The sequence below is a fragment of the Schistocerca gregaria genome, chromosome 7 (assembly GCF_023897955.1).
Source record: "Schistocerca gregaria isolate iqSchGreg1 chromosome 7, iqSchGreg1.2, whole genome shotgun sequence".
In the NCBI taxonomy this organism is placed as follows: Eukaryota; Metazoa; Arthropoda; class Insecta; order Orthoptera; family Acrididae; genus Schistocerca; species Schistocerca gregaria.
This window is the reverse complement of record NC_064926.1, coordinates 503,141,161-503,160,682: the sequence shown is the minus strand read 5'-3', so window position 1 is coordinate 503,160,682 and position 19,522 is coordinate 503,141,161. Positions and strand designations below refer to the sequence as shown.

At 39.6% G+C, this 19,522-nt stretch overlaps 1 protein-coding gene across 2 annotated transcripts in view; it reads left to right on the top strand.

The window, feature by feature from the left end:
- LOC126282143 (E3 ubiquitin-protein ligase SH3RF1) overlaps window positions 1-19,239 on the top strand; it is a 220,261-nt gene extending 201,022 nt beyond the window's left edge. For both annotated transcript variants that reach the window (XM_049981645.1, XM_049981644.1), the window contains one exon: window positions 12,707-19,239. In XM_049981645.1, coding sequence (XP_049837602.1) covers window positions 12,707-12,875 — 169 coding nt within the window. In that variant the 3' untranslated portion in view covers window positions 12,876-19,239. The remainder of the gene's footprint in view (window positions 1-12,706) is intronic.
- Window positions 19,240-19,522: the final 283 nt, after the last annotated feature.

Here is a 19,522-nt window from a genome sequence, read left to right as displayed (position 1 = left end):
GCATGTAACACCTGGGGTGTACCTTGCGACGCACCAGACTCCCCACTGCTGCTACACTCCGAGGCAGCAGCCTGAAGACGGCTGACCGCGGCCATCAATGCGCTCAGCTGTTCGCGAAGAGTGGCCAGCTCCTCCTGCGTCCGTACACAGCAGTCACACATCCTATCCATCCTAAGGAATCAATTTACTGAAGAGACTTAATCAACTTTTAACTAGAGTGGTAATTCACTAAAGGCGGCTGATTGTTGACTAAACTGTGGTTACTAGACACTTCTTGTAGAAAACAATGAAAATAGCACTACCTGTCTCTGGACTGTATTCAAAACAAACACTAGCACTACTGGCACTATGATTGACTAAAGGGATTCTCTCTGACTGTATTCAAAACACACGAAATCTATGGAACACTATTACTAGCACTCGACGATTAAAGCTTCCTAAAAGCAAAAACACACGGAAGAAGTAGTGACAAGTAAGAAAAATACTGTTAATACTTAAATTAAGGTAGCTCGCTGCACAGCAGACGTGAAGCAGACGGCGGTTAGGGCGACACTGCATCTGAGGATGAGGTGTATATTCTGGCATCTGCCGAGGACCTAGATCTTGCAGGACCCTCAGACACAATGGATACAGACTGCTCAGGAACTAAATCAGTGGCAGCAGGTGACCATGAGGCTTACATTGCCTCCGGGAGCATTCATGCCTTCCCAGCCTCACGATCACTTCATCCTCCAGTGGAATTGCTGCAGTTTTTTTCACCACCTGGCTGAGCTAAGGCAACTGTTAAGCTTTATACATGCTTTCTGCATTGCCCTTCAGGAAACTTGGTTCCCAGCAATGCGGACCCCTGCCCTTATTGGGGATATTACAAGAACCCTAGCGACTATAATAAAGTGTCAGGTGGAGTCTGTGTCTGTCCTGAACTTGGTATGTAGTGAACTTGTGCCCTTCAAACCCCTCTTGAAGCTGTTTCTGTCAGGATGTCGATGAAGCAAGAAATAACTGTCTGCATTGTATATCTTACTGTAGATGGTGTGATACCCCCTGAATGTCTCGGCTGCACTGATTCGTCAACTCTGTAAACCTTTCCTACTTTTGGGAGATTTTAATACACGTAACCCCTTGTGGGGTGGTAGCACACTTTCTGGTCAAGGTAGACAGGTTGAAAATTTACTGTTTCAGCTCAACCTCTGTCTCCTGAATACTGGGGCTCCCACACATTTCAGTGTGGTTCGCAGCACTTATTTGGCCATTGATTTATCACTTTGTAGCCCAGGAATTCTCCCACCTCTCCACTGGTGAGTCCACGATTACTTGTGCGGTAATGACCACTTCCCCATCTACTTGTCACTTCCCCGGTGTCATGCCCATGGATGCCTACCCAGATGGGCTTTAAACAAGGCATACTGGGAAGGTTTGACTTGTTCTGTCACCATTGAATCTGCCCCACTTGGTAACATCAATGTGGTGGTTGAGCGGGTCACTAGAATGATCATTTCTATGGCGGAAAATGTGATTTCTTGTTCCATAGGGTGCCCCGGCGAAAAACAGTACCTTGGTGGTCACTGGAAATTGCTGAGGCAGTTAAAGAGGGTAGGCAGGCTCTACAGTTACATAAGCAGCACCCATCTCTGGAACACCCAATAGCTTTTAAATGCTGCGTGCCCACATTTGCCAGCTTATAAAAAGATGGAAACAGGAATATTGGGAGAGGTATGTCTCAACCATTGGGTGGCATATATCACCATCCCAAGTCGGGATGATTATCAGACGCGTTTTTGGGTACCAGACCCCAACAGGAGACCCTGGTATTAACATTGATGGTGTGGTGTCTAACGATTCAAACACGATTGTGAGCACTTTGCTTAGCACTATGCTAGACCCTCTATGTCGGAGAATTACTCCCCAGCCTTTCTCACTCTCAAATGGTGGCTGGAAGGGAAAATCCTCTCGTTCACTACACGCCACAGTGAACCCTGTAATGCCCCAACACAGCTCCTGGGCCAGATTGGATCCACAGTCAGATGCTTAAACGTCTCTTGTCTGACTACAAGCGATATCTCCTTGTCATCTTCAACCAGATCTGGTGCAATGGTGTCTTTCCATTGCATTGGTGGGAGAGCACCATCATACCAGTGCTCAAACCAGATAAAAACCCAGTTGATGTGGATAGCTATTGGCCCATCAGACTTGCCAATGTTTTTTGTAAGCTGCTAGAATGTATGGTGTGTCGGCAGTTGGGTTGGGTGCTGCAGTCACATGGCCTACTGGCTCCATGCCAGGGTCGCTCTACCACTGATAATCTTGTGTCCCTCAAGCCTGCCATCCAGACAGCCTTTTCCAGATGCCAACATCTTGTTGCCATCTTTTTTGATTTACAAAAAGCTTACAGCACAACCTGGTCACATCGTATCATAGCCACATTGTATGAGTGGGGTCTCCAGGGCCCACTCCTGATTTTCATCCAAAAATTCTTGTCACTCCATACTTTCCATGTTAAGGTTGGTGCCTCCCATAGCTCACCCATATCCAGGAGAATGGAGTCCCGCAGGGCTCTGTATTGAACGTATTTCTACTTTTAGGGATCATTAATGATCTAGCAGCAGCTGTAGGGCCCTCCATCTCACCTGCTCTGTATGCAGACGCCTTCGGCATTTAATACTGCTACTTCAGTACTGGTGTTGCTGAGCAGCGACTACAGGGAGCCATCCACAAGGTGCAGTCATGGGCTCTAGCCCATGGTTTCCAGATTTCAGCCGCAAAGTCATCTGTTATGCACTTCTGTCGGTGTCGTAATGTTCATCTGGAACCAGAACTTTACCTTAACAACGATCCACTCACTGTAGTGGAGACATATTGATTCTTAGGACTGGTTTTTGATGCCCGATTGTCTTGGCTTCCTCACCTTCGTCAGCTTAAACTGAAGTGCTGGCAGCACCTCAATGCCCTCTGCTGCTTGAGCAACACCAACCAGGGTGCAGATCGCTCTGCACTACTGCAGCTCTATAGAACGCTTGCTCAGTCCTGCCTTGACTATGGGAGTCTGGTTTATTGTTCTGCTGCACCCTCAGCATTGTGTGTACTCAACCCAGTGCACCACTGTGGCATGCGACTAGCGACGGGAACTTTTAGGATGAGTCCGGTTACCAGCATCCTGCTGGAGGCCGGAGTCGCTCCATTGAAGGTTAGACATGCACAACTGCTTGCCAGTTACATTGCACACATTCATAGTTCTCCTGTGCATCCAAATTACAGTCTCCTTTTCCTACCCACGGTGGTTCATCTCCCTTATCGGCAGCCCAGGTCAGCTCTTACGTTGGTGGTTCATGTCCGATCGCTTCTGTCTGAACTGCAGTCCTTCCCTTTACCACCTCTACTCAAGATCCATTCATGTACACCTCCATGGTGTAAACCCTGGCCAAAGCTTTGCCTGGACCTTTCATATGGCCCTAAGGATTCATTTACTCCTGCGGCTCTCCACTGCCGCTTCTCCATTCTTGATGTGTTCAGGGGCCTGGAAGTGGTTTACACCGATGGCTTGATGGCTGATGGTCACATTGGCTTTGCATATGTTCATGGAGAACACCCTGAACAGCAATCATTGCGAGATAACTGCAGTGTTTTCACTGCAGAGCTGGCGGCCATATTTCGTGCTCTTGAGCACATCTGCTCATACCTTGGTGTCTTTTCTCCTGTGTACTGACTCCTTAAGCAGCGTACAAGCTATCGATCAGTACTACCCTCACCATCCTTTGCAGGAGTCCCATCAATGACCCGGAACAGTCCAGTTATTCAGTGGTGTTTGTCTCGGTCCCAGGTCACTTCGGAACCCCAAGAAATGAACTTGCCGACAGGCTGGTAACCGCTTCTGGAGGTTGCCATCCCCGTAACTGACCTGCATTCATTCTCACACTGTAAGGTTTTTCAGCTTTGGGAGATGGAATGGCATAATCTCAGTACCCCCAACAAACTGCGTGCCATTAAGGAATCTACGAATGTGTGGGAGTCCTCGATGAGGACCTCTCGCAGGGACTCTGTGGTTCTCTGCCGGCTCCACATTGGCCACACCTGGGTGACCCACAGCTACCGCCTGCACCTTGAAGACCCGCCTCAATGTCAGTGTGGCACCCAGTTGACAGTGGCCCATATTCTGGTGCACTGTCCTACTATGACTCCCCTGTGACAAAATCTTAGGTTACCGGACTTTTTGCCACTAATTTTGTCTGACAACGCCTCATTGGCTGATTTAGTTTTAAGTTGTATTTGTGAGGGTGGGTTTTATATTTTGATAATTGGAAAGAACACATAGAAAATGTTGTGGGGAAGGCTAACCAAAGGCTGCATTTTATGGGCAGGACACTTAGAAAATGTAACAGACCTACAAAGGAGACTGCCTACACTACACTTGTCCGTCCTCTTTAGAATACTGCTGTGCAGTGTGGGATCCTTACCAGGTAGGACTGGCAGAGTATATAAAAAAAGTTCAAAGAAAGGCAGAATGTTTTGTATTATCGCAAAATATGGGAGAGAGTGTCACAGAAATGATACAGGATTTGGGCTGGAAATCATTAAAAGAAAGCCGTTTTTTGTTGTGACAGAATTTTCTCACGAATTTCCAATCACCAACTTTCTCCTCCGAATGCGAAAATATTTTGTTGATGCCAACCTACATAGGGCGGAATGATCACCAAGATAAAATAAGGGAAATCAGAGCTAGTATGGAAAGATATAGGTGGTCATTCTTTCCACGCACTATAAGAAATTGGAATAATAGAGAATTGGCTAATGGTTCAAATGGCTCTGAGTACTATGTGAGTTAACTTCTGAGGTCATAAGTCACCTAGAACTTACAACTAATTAAACCTAACTAACCTAAGGACAGCACACACATCCATGCCCCAGGCAGGATTCGAACCTGTGATCGTAGCAGTCGCTCGCCTCCAGGCTGCAGCGCCTAGAACCGCACGGCCACTCCGGCCAGCAGTAGAGAATTGTGGAGGTGGTTTGATGAACCCTCTGCCAGGCAGTTAAATGTGATTTGCAGAGTATCTATGTAGATGTAGATGATCTAAATTTTAGGACATGTCCTCTGTTCCTGGGTGTTCTCCACCCTTGTGCTTTCAGGTGGAAGTTTTAATGTGTTGCAGAGTTTATTCTCATGGTCAGCCAGCCGTGGTAATCTGCTTTCATGTTCTAATCTCTTCTACCTGTTTCTTGCGTCTCGTGTGGTTTTTCTTGTCCTCTTTTGTTCCTTATAGTGTTTGTTGCCTTTGTGTCATTTTTCCTTCCTTGTGGTATTTTGCTCTATGTCTCGTTTGTTTTATTCTTTCCCTTGTATGATTGTTTTAACAGGAAAAAGGGACCAGTGACCAAGCAGTTCTGTCCCCTCCCCTCCCCTCTTTTTAAACCAACTAACCAACCAAGGAGGATGTCAGACCAAGAGGATATCATTTAGGGCTTGACACTGAGAAAGTAAAGGTAAAACAGAGCAAAGTATTCAGGTGTACAATGTCTGTGTGGTACTGGGTGACAGGGGGAAACCTTAAGAATTTTTGGAGGTGGAAACCGAAATAGGAGGAGAGTGGGAGGATGATGTTACCTGGGAGATGTGGTTTGGATTAAGAACTGTTGGTTAGTTGTTGGAGAGAAAACCCTAAGAGAGATTGTTAGTGTAGATGTTAACGGGTTTGTTTTGCAGCAAAAACATGTGTTGTGGGTGCATAGGCTGCAGGAAAGTGAGCGTTTTATGTGAAAGGGGAGGCAGCTGCCAAAGTGAATATATTGTTCTTATTTATTGCTTTTATATGAACTGAGGTTTGAATGTGCAGTTCAGTGTGGTGCAGGTCAACATAAAGAATGGTCAGATTGGATTGGATTTGGCAAAAGTTACTTGTTGCAGGAAGCAGAGTAATTGTTATTGACAATGAGCCTGGTCACAAAGATATCTTGTTACTTAGTCTCTTATCCCCAACCAAAGAACAAAGAGGATGTAGACAAATCTGCATGGGGCGAAAGGGCCCAGTTTCTGGGTCTTGAGGAAAGCCTTTTCCATTCTATCCATGAAAAGGTTAGTGTAAGATGAGGTTGTCCTGCTGCCATAGCAATCCCCCTGATATGTCTGTAGGTCTGGTCCTCAAAAATTAAATAATTATGGTTAAGGTAGAGTTGGCTAGAGTGGCAGTAAACAAGGTTTTAGAGAGATTATCAGGTGGCTGTTGGGAGAGGTAGTGTTCTGTGGCTGAGGGGCTGTGTGTGAGATGTTTGCGTAAATTGAGGTCACATTGAAAATGATTAGTGATAAAGAGGACCCAAGATTATCAGAGCCGATGGCCAAGATGACTGTATTTGTGTATTTTGGGAAATAGGTGTAAGTGGACATGCACGAATCAGGACTTCCTACAGCAATCAGGATGGACAGAACGGGTTCATCACCAACAATTTTGCATGTTGAGATGTCTAAGAGCCAGTCCCTTGCAGTGAAGTATTCCAGTTGTTGAGCCTTTACCCACAGGAAATATAATGAAAGAGTCATCTGCTGTCAGGTCACTAATATTTAAGAGACTCAGTTCGTAAGTTTTGAGGCGTTGCTTATGCTTTTCAAGGAGGGTTGACAGCCAGTATTGGAAGTGAGGAATTCCTGGAATGCTTGGCGAGCTTTGTTTTTGAAAAAAAGTTGAACATACATTTTGGATTGTGGTTGGAACTATTCTGGTCAGGATTCAGTGCTCGCTCTGGTGGGAGTTTGTGACTGAGTGGTGAAGTTGTATTTTCTGTTGAAATTACAGATGAATGAGAACAACAACTAGGGCATTGCGCTTTAATTTTGATGTGGAGCTGAAGGTTAGGGCTTTGGAAAGAACGGATGTCATAGTATGAGAGAGAGATCTGGATGAGAGTTTAAGGACAGAATGGCGGCCATTCTTGTGAGGTGTTGAAATTTGATTAACGCTTTCGCTGCTACAGATGTGCACTTTACGTTCCATGCTGAGACAGCTTTTGTTATGGCTGTAATGCTTGCGAAATACTAGCACCTGTGCGGAGAGGTGTCATTCTGGCTGATATGAATTGTTTGTCATCTGAGTTTTCAAAAACTGTTTGGTGAAAAGATTTGATTTTTTTCCAAGTCTTAGAATCTGATATTTTCGCTCAATAAGGAACTGAATTTCTTTTTATTATCCATCCTATTTAATGTGCTGCATCAAATTGAGTAAAAAACGGCACAAAGTTTTAAAGAATTTTGCAGATGTAAAAACGCTTTGTGTTAACTTTGCTCAGGGTTGATTTTAGCTTGTACACAGCAGCGAATGAAACATAGATAAGGTAACAAAATTTTATTTAAAATTGAGAAGAGAATGATATCCCATTTTGTTCTTGAGTTATTGGGTTTTATATCCAAAGGATGGTTGTGCACAACACACCCATTCACAGCCTTGTGCATCACGAATCATGTGTCGTAAAAACTGTCATATCTCATAAATCATTGAAGATATTGACATGTGTTTTTTTTGCAAATGATAGCATGCGATAAGATACATATGTTGTATGATAAATACTTGAAATTTTTTTATTCACCGAGATACAGGTGTAACGTGACCACAGCTGTAGGAAGTCGGCAGACTGTGATATATGCAGACATCCATAGCACCATAGAAAAATCCAGGCAGCATGTGTATACATGTCCACAACACTGGGGGAACTGCATAACAGGATGTGTATACACACCTAGAGCAGCAAAAGCTGGTAACAATACCTCAATTCAAATTACAAGTCTGGCATGGTAATTAAATGTTCAGACATTGCGTAAGATGGGATACCAGCACACTCACATTCTGGTGCAAAGAATTTTCTCACAATTTCTATGAAATTTTTTGAAAGTAAAATAAAACACCCAGGTCGTGGTTGTCACTTAGGGCTTCCACAACCTATAAAAATTAAAATACCATGTAATAAATCAAAGTACTAAACATTATCACTAAAGGTTTTGAAAACTGAATAAAATAGATAAAAGTGAGAAATTATAACAGTAAAAGTGAGAACATATGGTTATAAAAGTGAGACACAGTAGCCCAGAAGAATTACTTAAGCTAAGTGCAGTTGGTGTTGTATGTAGATACGAATTGGTATATACATAGAAGTTTCAATAAAACTGCAAAACATCCAGATAAATAACAGTGCATAGCAAAAATTACTGTGAACTGACATGTTTTCTCATGTTGTACCAGACATCATCTGTTTTATGTCTTTGACTTCTGTGAATAAACTTGTCTTGGATAAAAGAACCATTGAAATAGAAAAATACACATGAATATGTTCCATTGCCATTTGTTTCTTGTGGCATGTGTGACACATTGGCCACTGCACACTTACACCTAAGGCATATACATGCACTCTTCTGCAGATGGAGCATGGTCACTGTACCAATAGATCATTTGTGCGGCCTTGTCCCTCTATGGATTGTATTTGATTATCATGTATGTGGAAAGAAACAGAAAATGTGTACATTTACACCTGTGTTCCCTCAGTAGTATTATTCTATACTAAATGTGATAAGCCGGTGGCAGTAGTCTTACAGTATACTGAAATACTTAAAATAGAATCTAGTTATGAATTGGTAGAAAAAAACATTGTAAACATGGAAACTATAGCTGAGAGTTTCTCCTCTGCAGTTGGGATCCACCCTGCTAGGGAAACATGAGGGGAAGAGAGAAAATTCTTAAACGAGAACAGTATTATCACATAGTAATATGGAAACTTTAATACCTTTAAACTTGTCTTTATCTGGAAAAATACCTTTGTTTGGGCTATTCTTCATCTCAGATAATTGGTCTTCTGTTTCAACGTGGCATCATCTTGTGGAGTTTCCCACCTCCATTGCCTTTTATCGAGGTGGCTATTGATTGTTGTTTGCCAGCTCGTTAAAGCTGCTTCTGATTCTTCTGTAAAGTAAAGTGATGGTTCCTCATCTTCCATCCTTGTGGTTACAGTACCCTGGAATGGTACACTAAGAATATTAACTTTTGTTTTTATTGTTACGCTATTTGTTGTGTAATCAATGTGGACTGCATGCTTCTTCAATTATTACCCCTCAGGATTAACATACACTCAGGCAAGGCACCACTTAGGCAGAGATTTCAAATTTTTTCCCGACTATTACTGTATCTATAAGGATCTGCTCATTCATTGTTCATTTGGGAATTTGAACAACAACAGGTATTTATATGCCTGTCACTGCAAGGCTTTGTATATTCTCTCCCTTTTTTACCCATTTATGGCAGGTGCCTCATGTCCATGCTAGCAATAATGAATAACTCAGGTGCCAATGCTTCAAATCAAATTATGAGTGTCAACACACTACTTAAACGTTCAAAGAGTGTGTGAAGTGGGATGACTGTATGCTCACACCACTTGAATCTCAATGTGAGTGAGTAAACATAGAAGTTGAACTGTGTCTTGTTGATTAATATTATAGCTTTAGAATTGTAGTCTGCATTTTGTAATCTTTTTTGTGATTGTCTCCGTATGTTTGTATAGTTCTTCTGTAGGTTTCCTGATCCATACTCTCTTGCTGTTAGTTGCGCCAAATATTTTCCATTCTACTTTTTCTAGTTGTCTGATACGTGTATGCCCTAGGATGAGTGTGGTCTCTGCAGCATACAGTGCTTTGGGGAGCACCACCATGTCGTAGTGGTGTAATTTGGCTTTTGTGAGATGTACTTCTTGTTGTAATGATTCCACACAACTTTGTATGACATGTCCAGTATATTTTTTCTTTTTTCGTTTGAGTCTCTGTTATGTCCGCTCATTTGTGGTGTTTCACTGAGGTATTTGAAGTTTGCTATTTTGTAAATCATGCCGTACTTTGACTTAAGGGATGAGAGTTTATTTGTGCTCATAAACTGTCTCTTTTCATAAGTTTTCGAAGCAATTTCGTGTAGTTTTTCAATAGCTTCTTTTGTTTCGTTTTTATCTTTTGTGATAATCGCCAAATTGTGTGCAAAAGCCAGGCATTTAATCTGTAGGTTTCTTAAGGTTATCCCATGTTGTGATATTTGCCATTCGTTTATTTCCGTATCTAACACTAGATTGAAAATGAGAGGTGAGAGGCCATCGCCTTGTTGGACACCTGTGCGAATTTCAGAGGGCTCTGATAGTTCCCCATGTAACTTTACTTTGGAGGTCGTGCTGGTCAAAGTTTGCTCTATGACAGTCCGTGTTTTGTTGTCTACTTTGTATTCAGATGGAATTTTGAAGAGAGTTTTATGGTCGATAGTCATACGCATTTTTGAAGTCAACAAAGGTAATGATCAGGTTCTGTTTGTGTTGTAAAATCATTTTCAGGTTCCAAATTTGTTCCACACAAGACCGCCCTTTATGGAAGCATGCTTGGTATTCCCCAATCAAGTGGTAGGTTGGGCATTCTAATCTGTTTAGTGAAGCTTTAGAGAGGATCTTTACGTGACCAGTGGTAGGGAAATTTCTCTGTAGTTGTCACCTTTTTTGTGTAGTGGGTGTATCAGGGCAGTTTCCCAGTCATCAGGAATTTTCATGGTCTCCCAGATATCTTCCAAGATCCTGTGGATGTCTTTGGTGAGTTCTGGGTCTTGTAACTTCCAGATTTCTGTGAAGATGCCGTCTTCTCCTGGTGCTGTACTATTCTTGACTGACTGGATTGTTTCGTTAACTTCTTCTAGAGATGGAGGTTCACTCTCTGTATTGTACATACTCATTTCTGTCATTGGTTCTTCCATAGGGGGATCCGTGTTAAGGAGTTTTTCAAAGTACTTTGCCAGAATGACACAATTGTTTTTTGTATTGGTTTCTTCTGTTCCATCTGGTCTTCTGAAGCACAAGTTTGGTGGTTGTTATCCAGTCATATTTTCTCTGAACATTCTGTAGAAGTTTCTTGTATTGTTTTTCATGAAGTCAGATTCAATGTCCATAACTCACCATTTATCATACTGTTATTTTTCGCTGCTAATGATTTTGCTTGATTGTTTCTGTGTTTTCAGGAAGTTCATCCAGTTTATGACTACTAAATTTTTTTTCCATGTGCTGATTCGTTGGTCACTAGCTTGGTCATATGTGCGGTTCCACCAACGGTGTTTCCTTGTGCATTGTGCTTGTGCTAGTTTTATGGCCTCTCTGATTGTTCCTGAAAGTTGTGTCCAGTCTGTCATTTTCTCAATTTTAATTTTGTCTAATATTTGTGTCTGGTTTAAAGTAAGGTATTCTGGATCTGGTCTAACAATTTTGTTCTTCTGGAGCTTTTTCTTGGGCAAAAGGCAAATCCTGATCTGCAGTAGGTTGGTGGTCTGAGGTGAAATAGCCTTTACATGTGTCTATGTTCAAAATTTCTTTTTGTGAATCTTTCTAGACTATTACATGGTTGATTGTAGTTCTTGCTTTCTGGTGGGGAATTTCCATGTGGTAAGTTTCCGTGTTGGTTTCTTGAATTTTGTTGACATAATGGCAAGATCGTGGCTTTTGCAAAAGTCTATCAGGTGTTTTCCATTTTTGTTTGTGTCCTTCTGTGGAGTACAATTTCATGTGGTATGTGTGCATTCATTTTCTTTTCCAAGTTTAGTGTTGAAGCCTCCCAGTATTATTTTGACTCTATGTGCAGGAATTTTTGATAGTTTCTTCCATTGTTGGCCAGAAGTCATCAGTTTCGTCTGGGTTTGTCCTGTTGTAGTCATTAGTCGGTGCATTTGCGTTGATTGTTGTGTAGGATTTGTTGGCTGTTTTCACTGTGATGGTGCTGATTCTTTAGTTTGGTGATGAAAAGTCGATTATGCTGTCCTTGATGGACCTGTGTACTGCAAATCCTGTGCCAAAAAGCTGTAGGTTTTTCAGTTGTCTCGATGGTTTTAGTTTGTATATTCTAAAGTTCTCCGTGTTAAAATCGTCTTTGTCTGTGAATCGTGTTTCTTGCAGTGCACATTTTTTATTTGAAATTTTTCGTGAGTATCTGTGAATTGTTTCATCTTTCCTGTCTTCACCAGTGTGTTCGCATTGAGTGTGCCAATGTAATGTTTGCGTTTGGTCTTGAGGGAGTTTGAGAAGCTCCAATTCTTCTTATGATGTCAGTGAGCCCCACATACGTGTGTGTGTGTGTGTGTGTGTGTGTGTGTGTGTGTGTGTGTGTGTGTGTGTGTGTGTGTACCTGTCCTTGTCCTTTTTTGCCCTTAAGGTAAGTCTTTCCGTTCCCGGGATTAGAATGACCCCTTACCCTCTCCCTTAAAACCCACATCCTTTCGTCTTTCCCTCTCCTTCCCCCTTTCCTGATGAAACAACCTTGGGTTGCGAAAGCTTGAAATTTGTGTGTGTGTGTTTGTGTTTTTTATTGTCTCTCTCAACATACCAACACTTTCATTTCGTAAGTTAGAGCATCTTTGTTTTTAGATATATTTTTCCCACATGGAATGTTTCCCTCTATTATATTCATATTATTTATTTATTGCACTAGCCACTATGTTAGAAGCCCATGTTAACATTAAAAATAATTTTTAAGTGAGACAGTATTACACTCCCCTCCGTGCCTTTTCATATTCCCTTTCAAGCCAGTCTTTTGCTTAATAAATTGTTGTAAACTTTTACTACAAAGTTGGCATTTTTTTTAATGTTGTTCTTGGAAAATTTTGATACCTTTCATAAAATTACATATTCTCAATTCTACAAATTAATTGCAGTTTATTCTGATTTTCAGATTCCGCTGTATTGTGCCTTATCCTCCGAACAGTGAATTTGAACTGGAGTTACAAGTGGGTGACATAATTTATGTCCACAAGAAGAGAGATGATGGATGGTACAAAGGCACCCAGCAACGTACAGGGCGAACTGGCCTCTTTCCTGCAAGCTTTGTCGAGAGCTTCTGAGAACCCCCTTCGTGCGTGCTAGAGACGTGTGTGTAAAGCATATAAGGAAGTGTGTGTATTCAGACAGTGAAAGATCTGCTGAATTTTATCAAGGCAGAATGACAATTTGCTTTGCCTTTGATTGATTTTACTTACATGTGCCCATTCTTCCATAAGTGTTCTGTTTTTTCTAATTTTTTTTTCTTTCTACTTTTTTATTTATTCGTCGAAAGCACGCACAGGGGATGTTACGGTGTGTCATATTGTGAGATTTTCACAGACTCTTAGTTAAATAGAAGTAATGACGCACAATGTTATTTTTATAGATGTGTTCACATTTGTGTGGTGCAGAAAGTGACTACCTCTGAATAAGAGACTTGCCTTTTATGTTTGAATGTACTCATTCTAAGGAGACGGAATGGGTGGCCAGTACTTACCATCAGGAAGTGAGATTCCAGGCACTGCTGATAGAAACACTTTAAAGCAGAAGAAAACTATTCCTAGCTTTTGGAACTTGTATGTTTCTTGCTCAGGGAGAAGAGGATTGGGGGAGGTTGGAAAAAGGAAGAATTCACTCTAACCCCAAATTGAGAGGGACCCATCAGGCTACTTTCATGCTAAATGTTATTTAAACATTGTTCTAGCAATGAACATTTGATTTCTAGAGACATAGTGAAAGATTAAACTACACAGACCTCTCAAGAGACAGTAAAAGTTGTTCCACAACTTCAATATTATATAATATAGTTACTCAATCTTTCATGTTTGGTAACATGTGTTATCAATCATTTGTACCTTCTGTGATAAATTAGTTACGGATATCCATTTCTGCTAGTATTGTACAGATAACTGGGCATTATTTTCACATTTATTTTGGCATATTTTTCAGACACCCCTATAATTATATAAGAATGAAAGGAAAGAACTAATTTTCCCTTGGACTGAACACATAATATAAACTGTTCACTAATTACAGTCAGTTTATTTTATACTTATATCTTATAATCTGAACTCTCACATGGAAGGTGACTGACATGAAACCCATTTTGGCTATTTAAAAAATGAACTGAGTTTCTCTCATTGACTCGTCTAATTAAGTACATATTTCAACAGCTGTTAAGCTATATCTGGAATAAAGACTTTTACTCTGAGATTCCAGTATTGTCTGCCAAAAGAATTAGTATGAAGTAATGTGTTTTGGAAAAATTCATCACAACTACAACTTTGTCCAGTGTATGCTAATTATTAACTACTTACCATAAAAATCTCATTCTCTGTAAACAAAGTAATGTAACATGGTTTTCACATATGATGATCTTCTGTAAATATTTATTTCCAATAATTAACTCTAAAATTATAAACAGTATTATTTAAATGATCATGAAGACCTAATTGTTATAAGCTTTGCCAAAATATTACGATTGAAAATATATGTGTCCTCCTCCTATGGCTCCACAGTCTGTTGTGGACCTTTGTCTCTTCCACAATTTTCTGTTAGATGTCCCATTTTTGCACTAGTGCTTCTCAATTCCTGTGTACTATTCTCTGAATGTCCACTTCAACAATATCCACATGTTATTGGGTTGGCCATGCCATTGTCATCCTCCAAGATTTCCAATTTGTGCCACATACCCGGTCCATCTCAGTCTTGCTGATATTCTTGTTTGTATCCAAAGAACAATTCACATGACAGAACAGTAAAATTACAAGAAGACCTTTGCTTACCTTCAGAGGGAAAAATTCTGAGTGCTGCTGATAGACATGCATAAAAGTAGAAGAGTGTCTCCTGGTCTTCAGAATTGTTAACTCCTTTCTCGTGGAAGTATAGGTATGATATACTGAAGTCTGGGAAGGAGGGGCAGGTAAAAGTTGCGAGGTTGAGTGGGACACACCTCTGTGAGGACACACACTTTTGTCTCTCATCATCCTTTCAACCTGGGGTTTGAGTGACTTGCTCCTCCATTATAACCTTCCCTTACCTCTCTCTCATTCCCACCTGAGGAAGGAAATAAGAGTTCTAGAAGTTAGGACAGGTTTTTACTTTTATTTATGTTTATAGGCAATACTTGGAACAATGGAGCAGCCATTGTGACTTTTTGTGATTCATCATATATGGCAGAAAGTTAATTGTTGTATGGTCTTCTCCACCTTCTTCCCTCACAGCAAGGATGTTTTGTTCTGTGAAGTATCTTCCTCTCAGAGGTATGAAACATGCTAGTATCAGTTACTGTTAATGGCAGTTTCTGAAGTGTTTTATGTATGATTAACTTTGTGGTGTGAGACAGGAGCTTTGAAACAAGGAATTTTGTTACAGCAAAATAAGCTCTATTAGCTGCTGCCAGACAATTAATTTCCTATGTAAGTATCACTGTAGTGTGTTGTGGCCAATTGCTGTTATTCAAACTGCTCAGCCTTTTCAAATTTACAGTTAAATCTGGTCACTAATTTCTGCATCTTTCCAGTGTGTGCCCTTATACAAGCAATGCATTCAATCTTAGACTCATTGATAGTCAAACCCACAAGGACTAATTTTAATACAGTAAATTACTCCTTCCTTGCCCTCTGTTGAGGTCCTGTGGGTGTGTATATCACTGATGCCGGCCAATGTTTACATTATTTTGTCTTAGATGATTCCACTGCACAGCAGGTTAGCCTCTTCTATCAAGTTTTCCAGCAGTACATTAAAAAGAAGAAACATAAGTGCCATCACCCAGGTTTATGCTGTTGTGGATATCCACTGGCTGTAATGGCATTCTTTGTAGACATACTCTGCTTCTTAAAATGCTCTGTGAAGTCTACATCAGTCTCAGAAGCTTCTGAGTTTCCATTTCCTGCAATGTGGACCTTCTTTATATATATCTCTCTCTCTTTCTCGACAGTTGAGAGGAGGTGGTCAAACAGATCAGAAAGCACATTTTGTATTTCAAGTTTGGAAGCATTATTCATAAGTAATTTTCACACTCTATTTGGTCTACTCCTTTGTTGTGTGCATATGACTCCTTTGTTGCACTGTTATGGCTTTTAGGCTTCCTATACCAACAAACTAATTTTTTGGAAGTGACTCTGCATGTCAATCTTGAGATGAGTAGATTTTCTAAGTGACCATTCCTAAAGCCACTCTAGTTTCTTTCATTGGTAAATTCTTCATCAGTTCTTCTTTTCTTTTTGTAATACTGCTTTAATTTTCTGGTACAGTTCCTTTGTACCATCCTCTTGTATGGCTTGTTCTTTTCTTCGGTTGCTCTCCCACACTGTGTCAAATGGCCAGTTTTTCTGTTTGTTTTCCATTACTACCACTTAATTTACTGCCTTTTCGTTAACAGCTCAATGATTTCTGGTGCTTCTTCAATACCATTGTGTTTGACACTTCCCTGTAGAGTTTCTTGATTTTTATTTTTTATTTCAGTTATGTTCTGAGCAGTTGCATTGTATTTTGAGGATTTGTTCTAGTTCCTTTTTATAGTGATATGTAATTGCTGTGACTCTGATCAATACCAAATAGTGATCAGGGCTATTTTGGGGTTCCCGAAGGCTTGTCATGTAAAGGTTGTGTGATTTGTCCCTTGCTTTTTGTCAATACATGACCTGTGTTCATTATGTTGCCGTCAGGGAAGTTCCATGTTCCCTTGTGTTTTTGTATGAGAGGGCAGACCAAGCAGTCATGTTTCAGGGCATGATAAATATAAAACTTTTTTTAAAACTATGTACTACTTTTTTCCTAGTCAATTGACATGAAAACATGCCTTGCACTATGCAGCACAGTAACTACTTTGATGATTAATTTTCTCATTTGATAAGAGCGTGTCAGAAGAATGAATACATGTAAAGCACAGCTTTCATTACAACAAGCTTAATATTTAATCTGATCTGGGAAATATTTATATTTAATTGAAGCTGTTTTCCCTGGAGAGTAAGATATTGCCAAGTAATGTACCATTTAAGTAAGAGGAAAAATATTGAGTGTAAAATTAAAACAGTGCTTCAAAAGGAAAATGCAGTCGAGAAAACTGTTAACTGACAAGGAGAGACTGTCTGGCCCGTACTTACTTTCAAAAAGTGAAATTCCAAGTACCACTGAAAGAAACAGATAAAATTAGGGGGAAAAAATTTGTAGCTTTCAGAATTTGTATGTTCCTTTCTCAGTGAGAAAAGAGGGAGAGGTTGAGGAAGGTTAGAAAGGTAGGACAGGCCACTCAGACTCCAGGTTGAATGGAACCCACCTTGTGGGTATGGTTGTTTCAGATTATTTTCAGAAGTTACTTTCCTGGTGATGTTGTAGCTGGAATAGTCGCTCAAAGATATCCAAATTTCCTGTCAATTGCTAAATTCTAATGCAACAATAACTATTTAGTTTTGTGGTTGCAAGGGATGAAGATTTGGTTTTGGTGGAGTATTGCTGAGCAGCAGTTGAGATGTTAAAGCAAAAGGTTATATGCATCATAAAGATGTGCATGTTATGAGAAAGATCTGAAAAGTGACATAGAAGGCATACAGTATTCATATATCATGATTACTCTACTATTAAGAGAGAAATGAAAGCACTCTTTACATAGCTACTTGCTAGCAATTAAAAAATGTGTGACAAAATTAACTCTACAAGAGGATGATTAATTTGCTTTCTGCTCCCTTCAGAGCTATTATACAAGTGATTCTAATTTCTCATATTGTTATAGTATGGGGGTTGAAAATTTTTTAAAAGCTTTAAGCTAGGTTTAGGTTTCTGTGTTTTGCCAGCTGTTCCAACACAAGAAATTGTGAATCTTCTGAGTGTCTGCTATTAATTGAAATGTTGCTAGAACTTGTTTTTCAAAAATTTATTTATTTGAATTTGAGTTGTGTTCATAAATAACTCGATGATTAGAACTTTAAATGTTAAAACAGTGCCCGAGGACAGAGCGTGTGAAATTTTGCAAGAAGTCTCTTCTAGAAAATATTAATGTAGCCTACGTTTTCATTGGGTTTATGTAAATCATTTAAACTCTGTGTGCTTTGTGTGCTTATTGTTTGTCACCAGCTACAATAGCATGAATTTTTTAAATCCCATTATGAAAAATCTTCATACCTTTCAAAATGCCAATCGTGTGTGATAACTTGAAGACATCTATCATTATTAAATGGGCTTATGTCAGAAGTAAGTCAGCTTTGTGGGAGGGAGTATTTCTAAAAAAAAAATAATTTAGTTTCAAATAATGAAGTCTTTGAATATTGGCACCCTATTCTCAATTTATAAGTAATGAGATGATAAAGGAGAACACGTTGTATGAATGACACTGATACATTTTCACTTATGTGTTCATAAACAAAATTTATTCATATTGAATATGTCCTGTGAATGGTCCCTATCTGAAAGAAATGTGCAATGTAATATCTCTTTCTGTATTATGAATGAGTGTTAGTATGTATAAATTATGCTGTAGGTAGTAGAAAAACCAGAACAAGCTTGTGTGACTGACTAAGTTATTTGTCACTTAGCAAACAGCTTGTTGTGACCTGTGTAATAGATTGTTGCCAGAGATTAATTTATTGTTTTCTTTAGTCATGTTATACATGACTACTTGTACTTGAATATTTCACTTTTCTGCTGAGTACATTGTTGAGGAGTGTTACCGTTGTATGTTTTTGCATGCAGATATATCATTTATGAAACCAATTTCATTGTTCTATATGTTGAAAACCTTTCATTAAAATATTGTATAATCAGAATGTGCCATATTACAGATCTGCTGTTACTGATTTCCATCATAGATGTATGTTGCTATGTTAAATGGTGTAGCTCTGGTAATTTGCATTCTATGTGAAGTGTGCTAGTAATTGTATCATGAGTAACAGTGTAATTTCAGAAGTTAAGGACATTCACTATATATGTTCAGTGTCTCTTGTCTGTACAAAATGTTATATAAAGTTTCTTACTATGTGGATGCTATATCCAGCACAAATTTCAATTTAGCAAGGGTCTTGCCCAGTACTTCATCATTTGAATGTCTCATAAATGCCACAAGAAGTCATTAGATTATTCATGGAAATGTTAGAAATAAAGAAAGAGATAATTATCACTCCTACCAAACATAAGTGTGTGTGTGTGTGTGTGTGTGTGTGTGTGTGTGTGTGTGTGTGTGTGTGTGATGAATGAGCACATGTCTGCATGCACGAGTTGAAAATTATTTAAATATTTGTTTACATATCACAACTCATACCGAAGTTTTTTAGAATTGTTACTAAAAGCTCTCTGTGAATATCTTGTCACACATTTCAGTTGTATTTATTTCTGTTATTAAAGGATTTAGATTATGTGAAGTATTGACCAGCTGTTAAAAATTACATTTTTCTGTACATGTCTTGTTGTATCGATGTTATGTTCATCAAATAACAAGATCTGTCAAATAGATTTTGTCATTATTCTTTCTGTTATTTGATACGTCAGAGTATTGTATGAGTCATCTCACCCTATTTGTCCATTTTGTTCCGCTACAGTTATGTCCATTGTCCTCCTCCTCCTCTATCATCTCTTGCTCTTCCTTTTCCTCCTTACAAACAGTACCTCCTCCACTGTGAGCTATTTTATGTGTCAGATAGCTTTTTATAATTTCATCAGCCTTCTTAAAAACTTGATTTTTCTGGTAACCCCAAAGCTTAAGTGAATGTATATCATTCTTCAGTTAGTAATAATA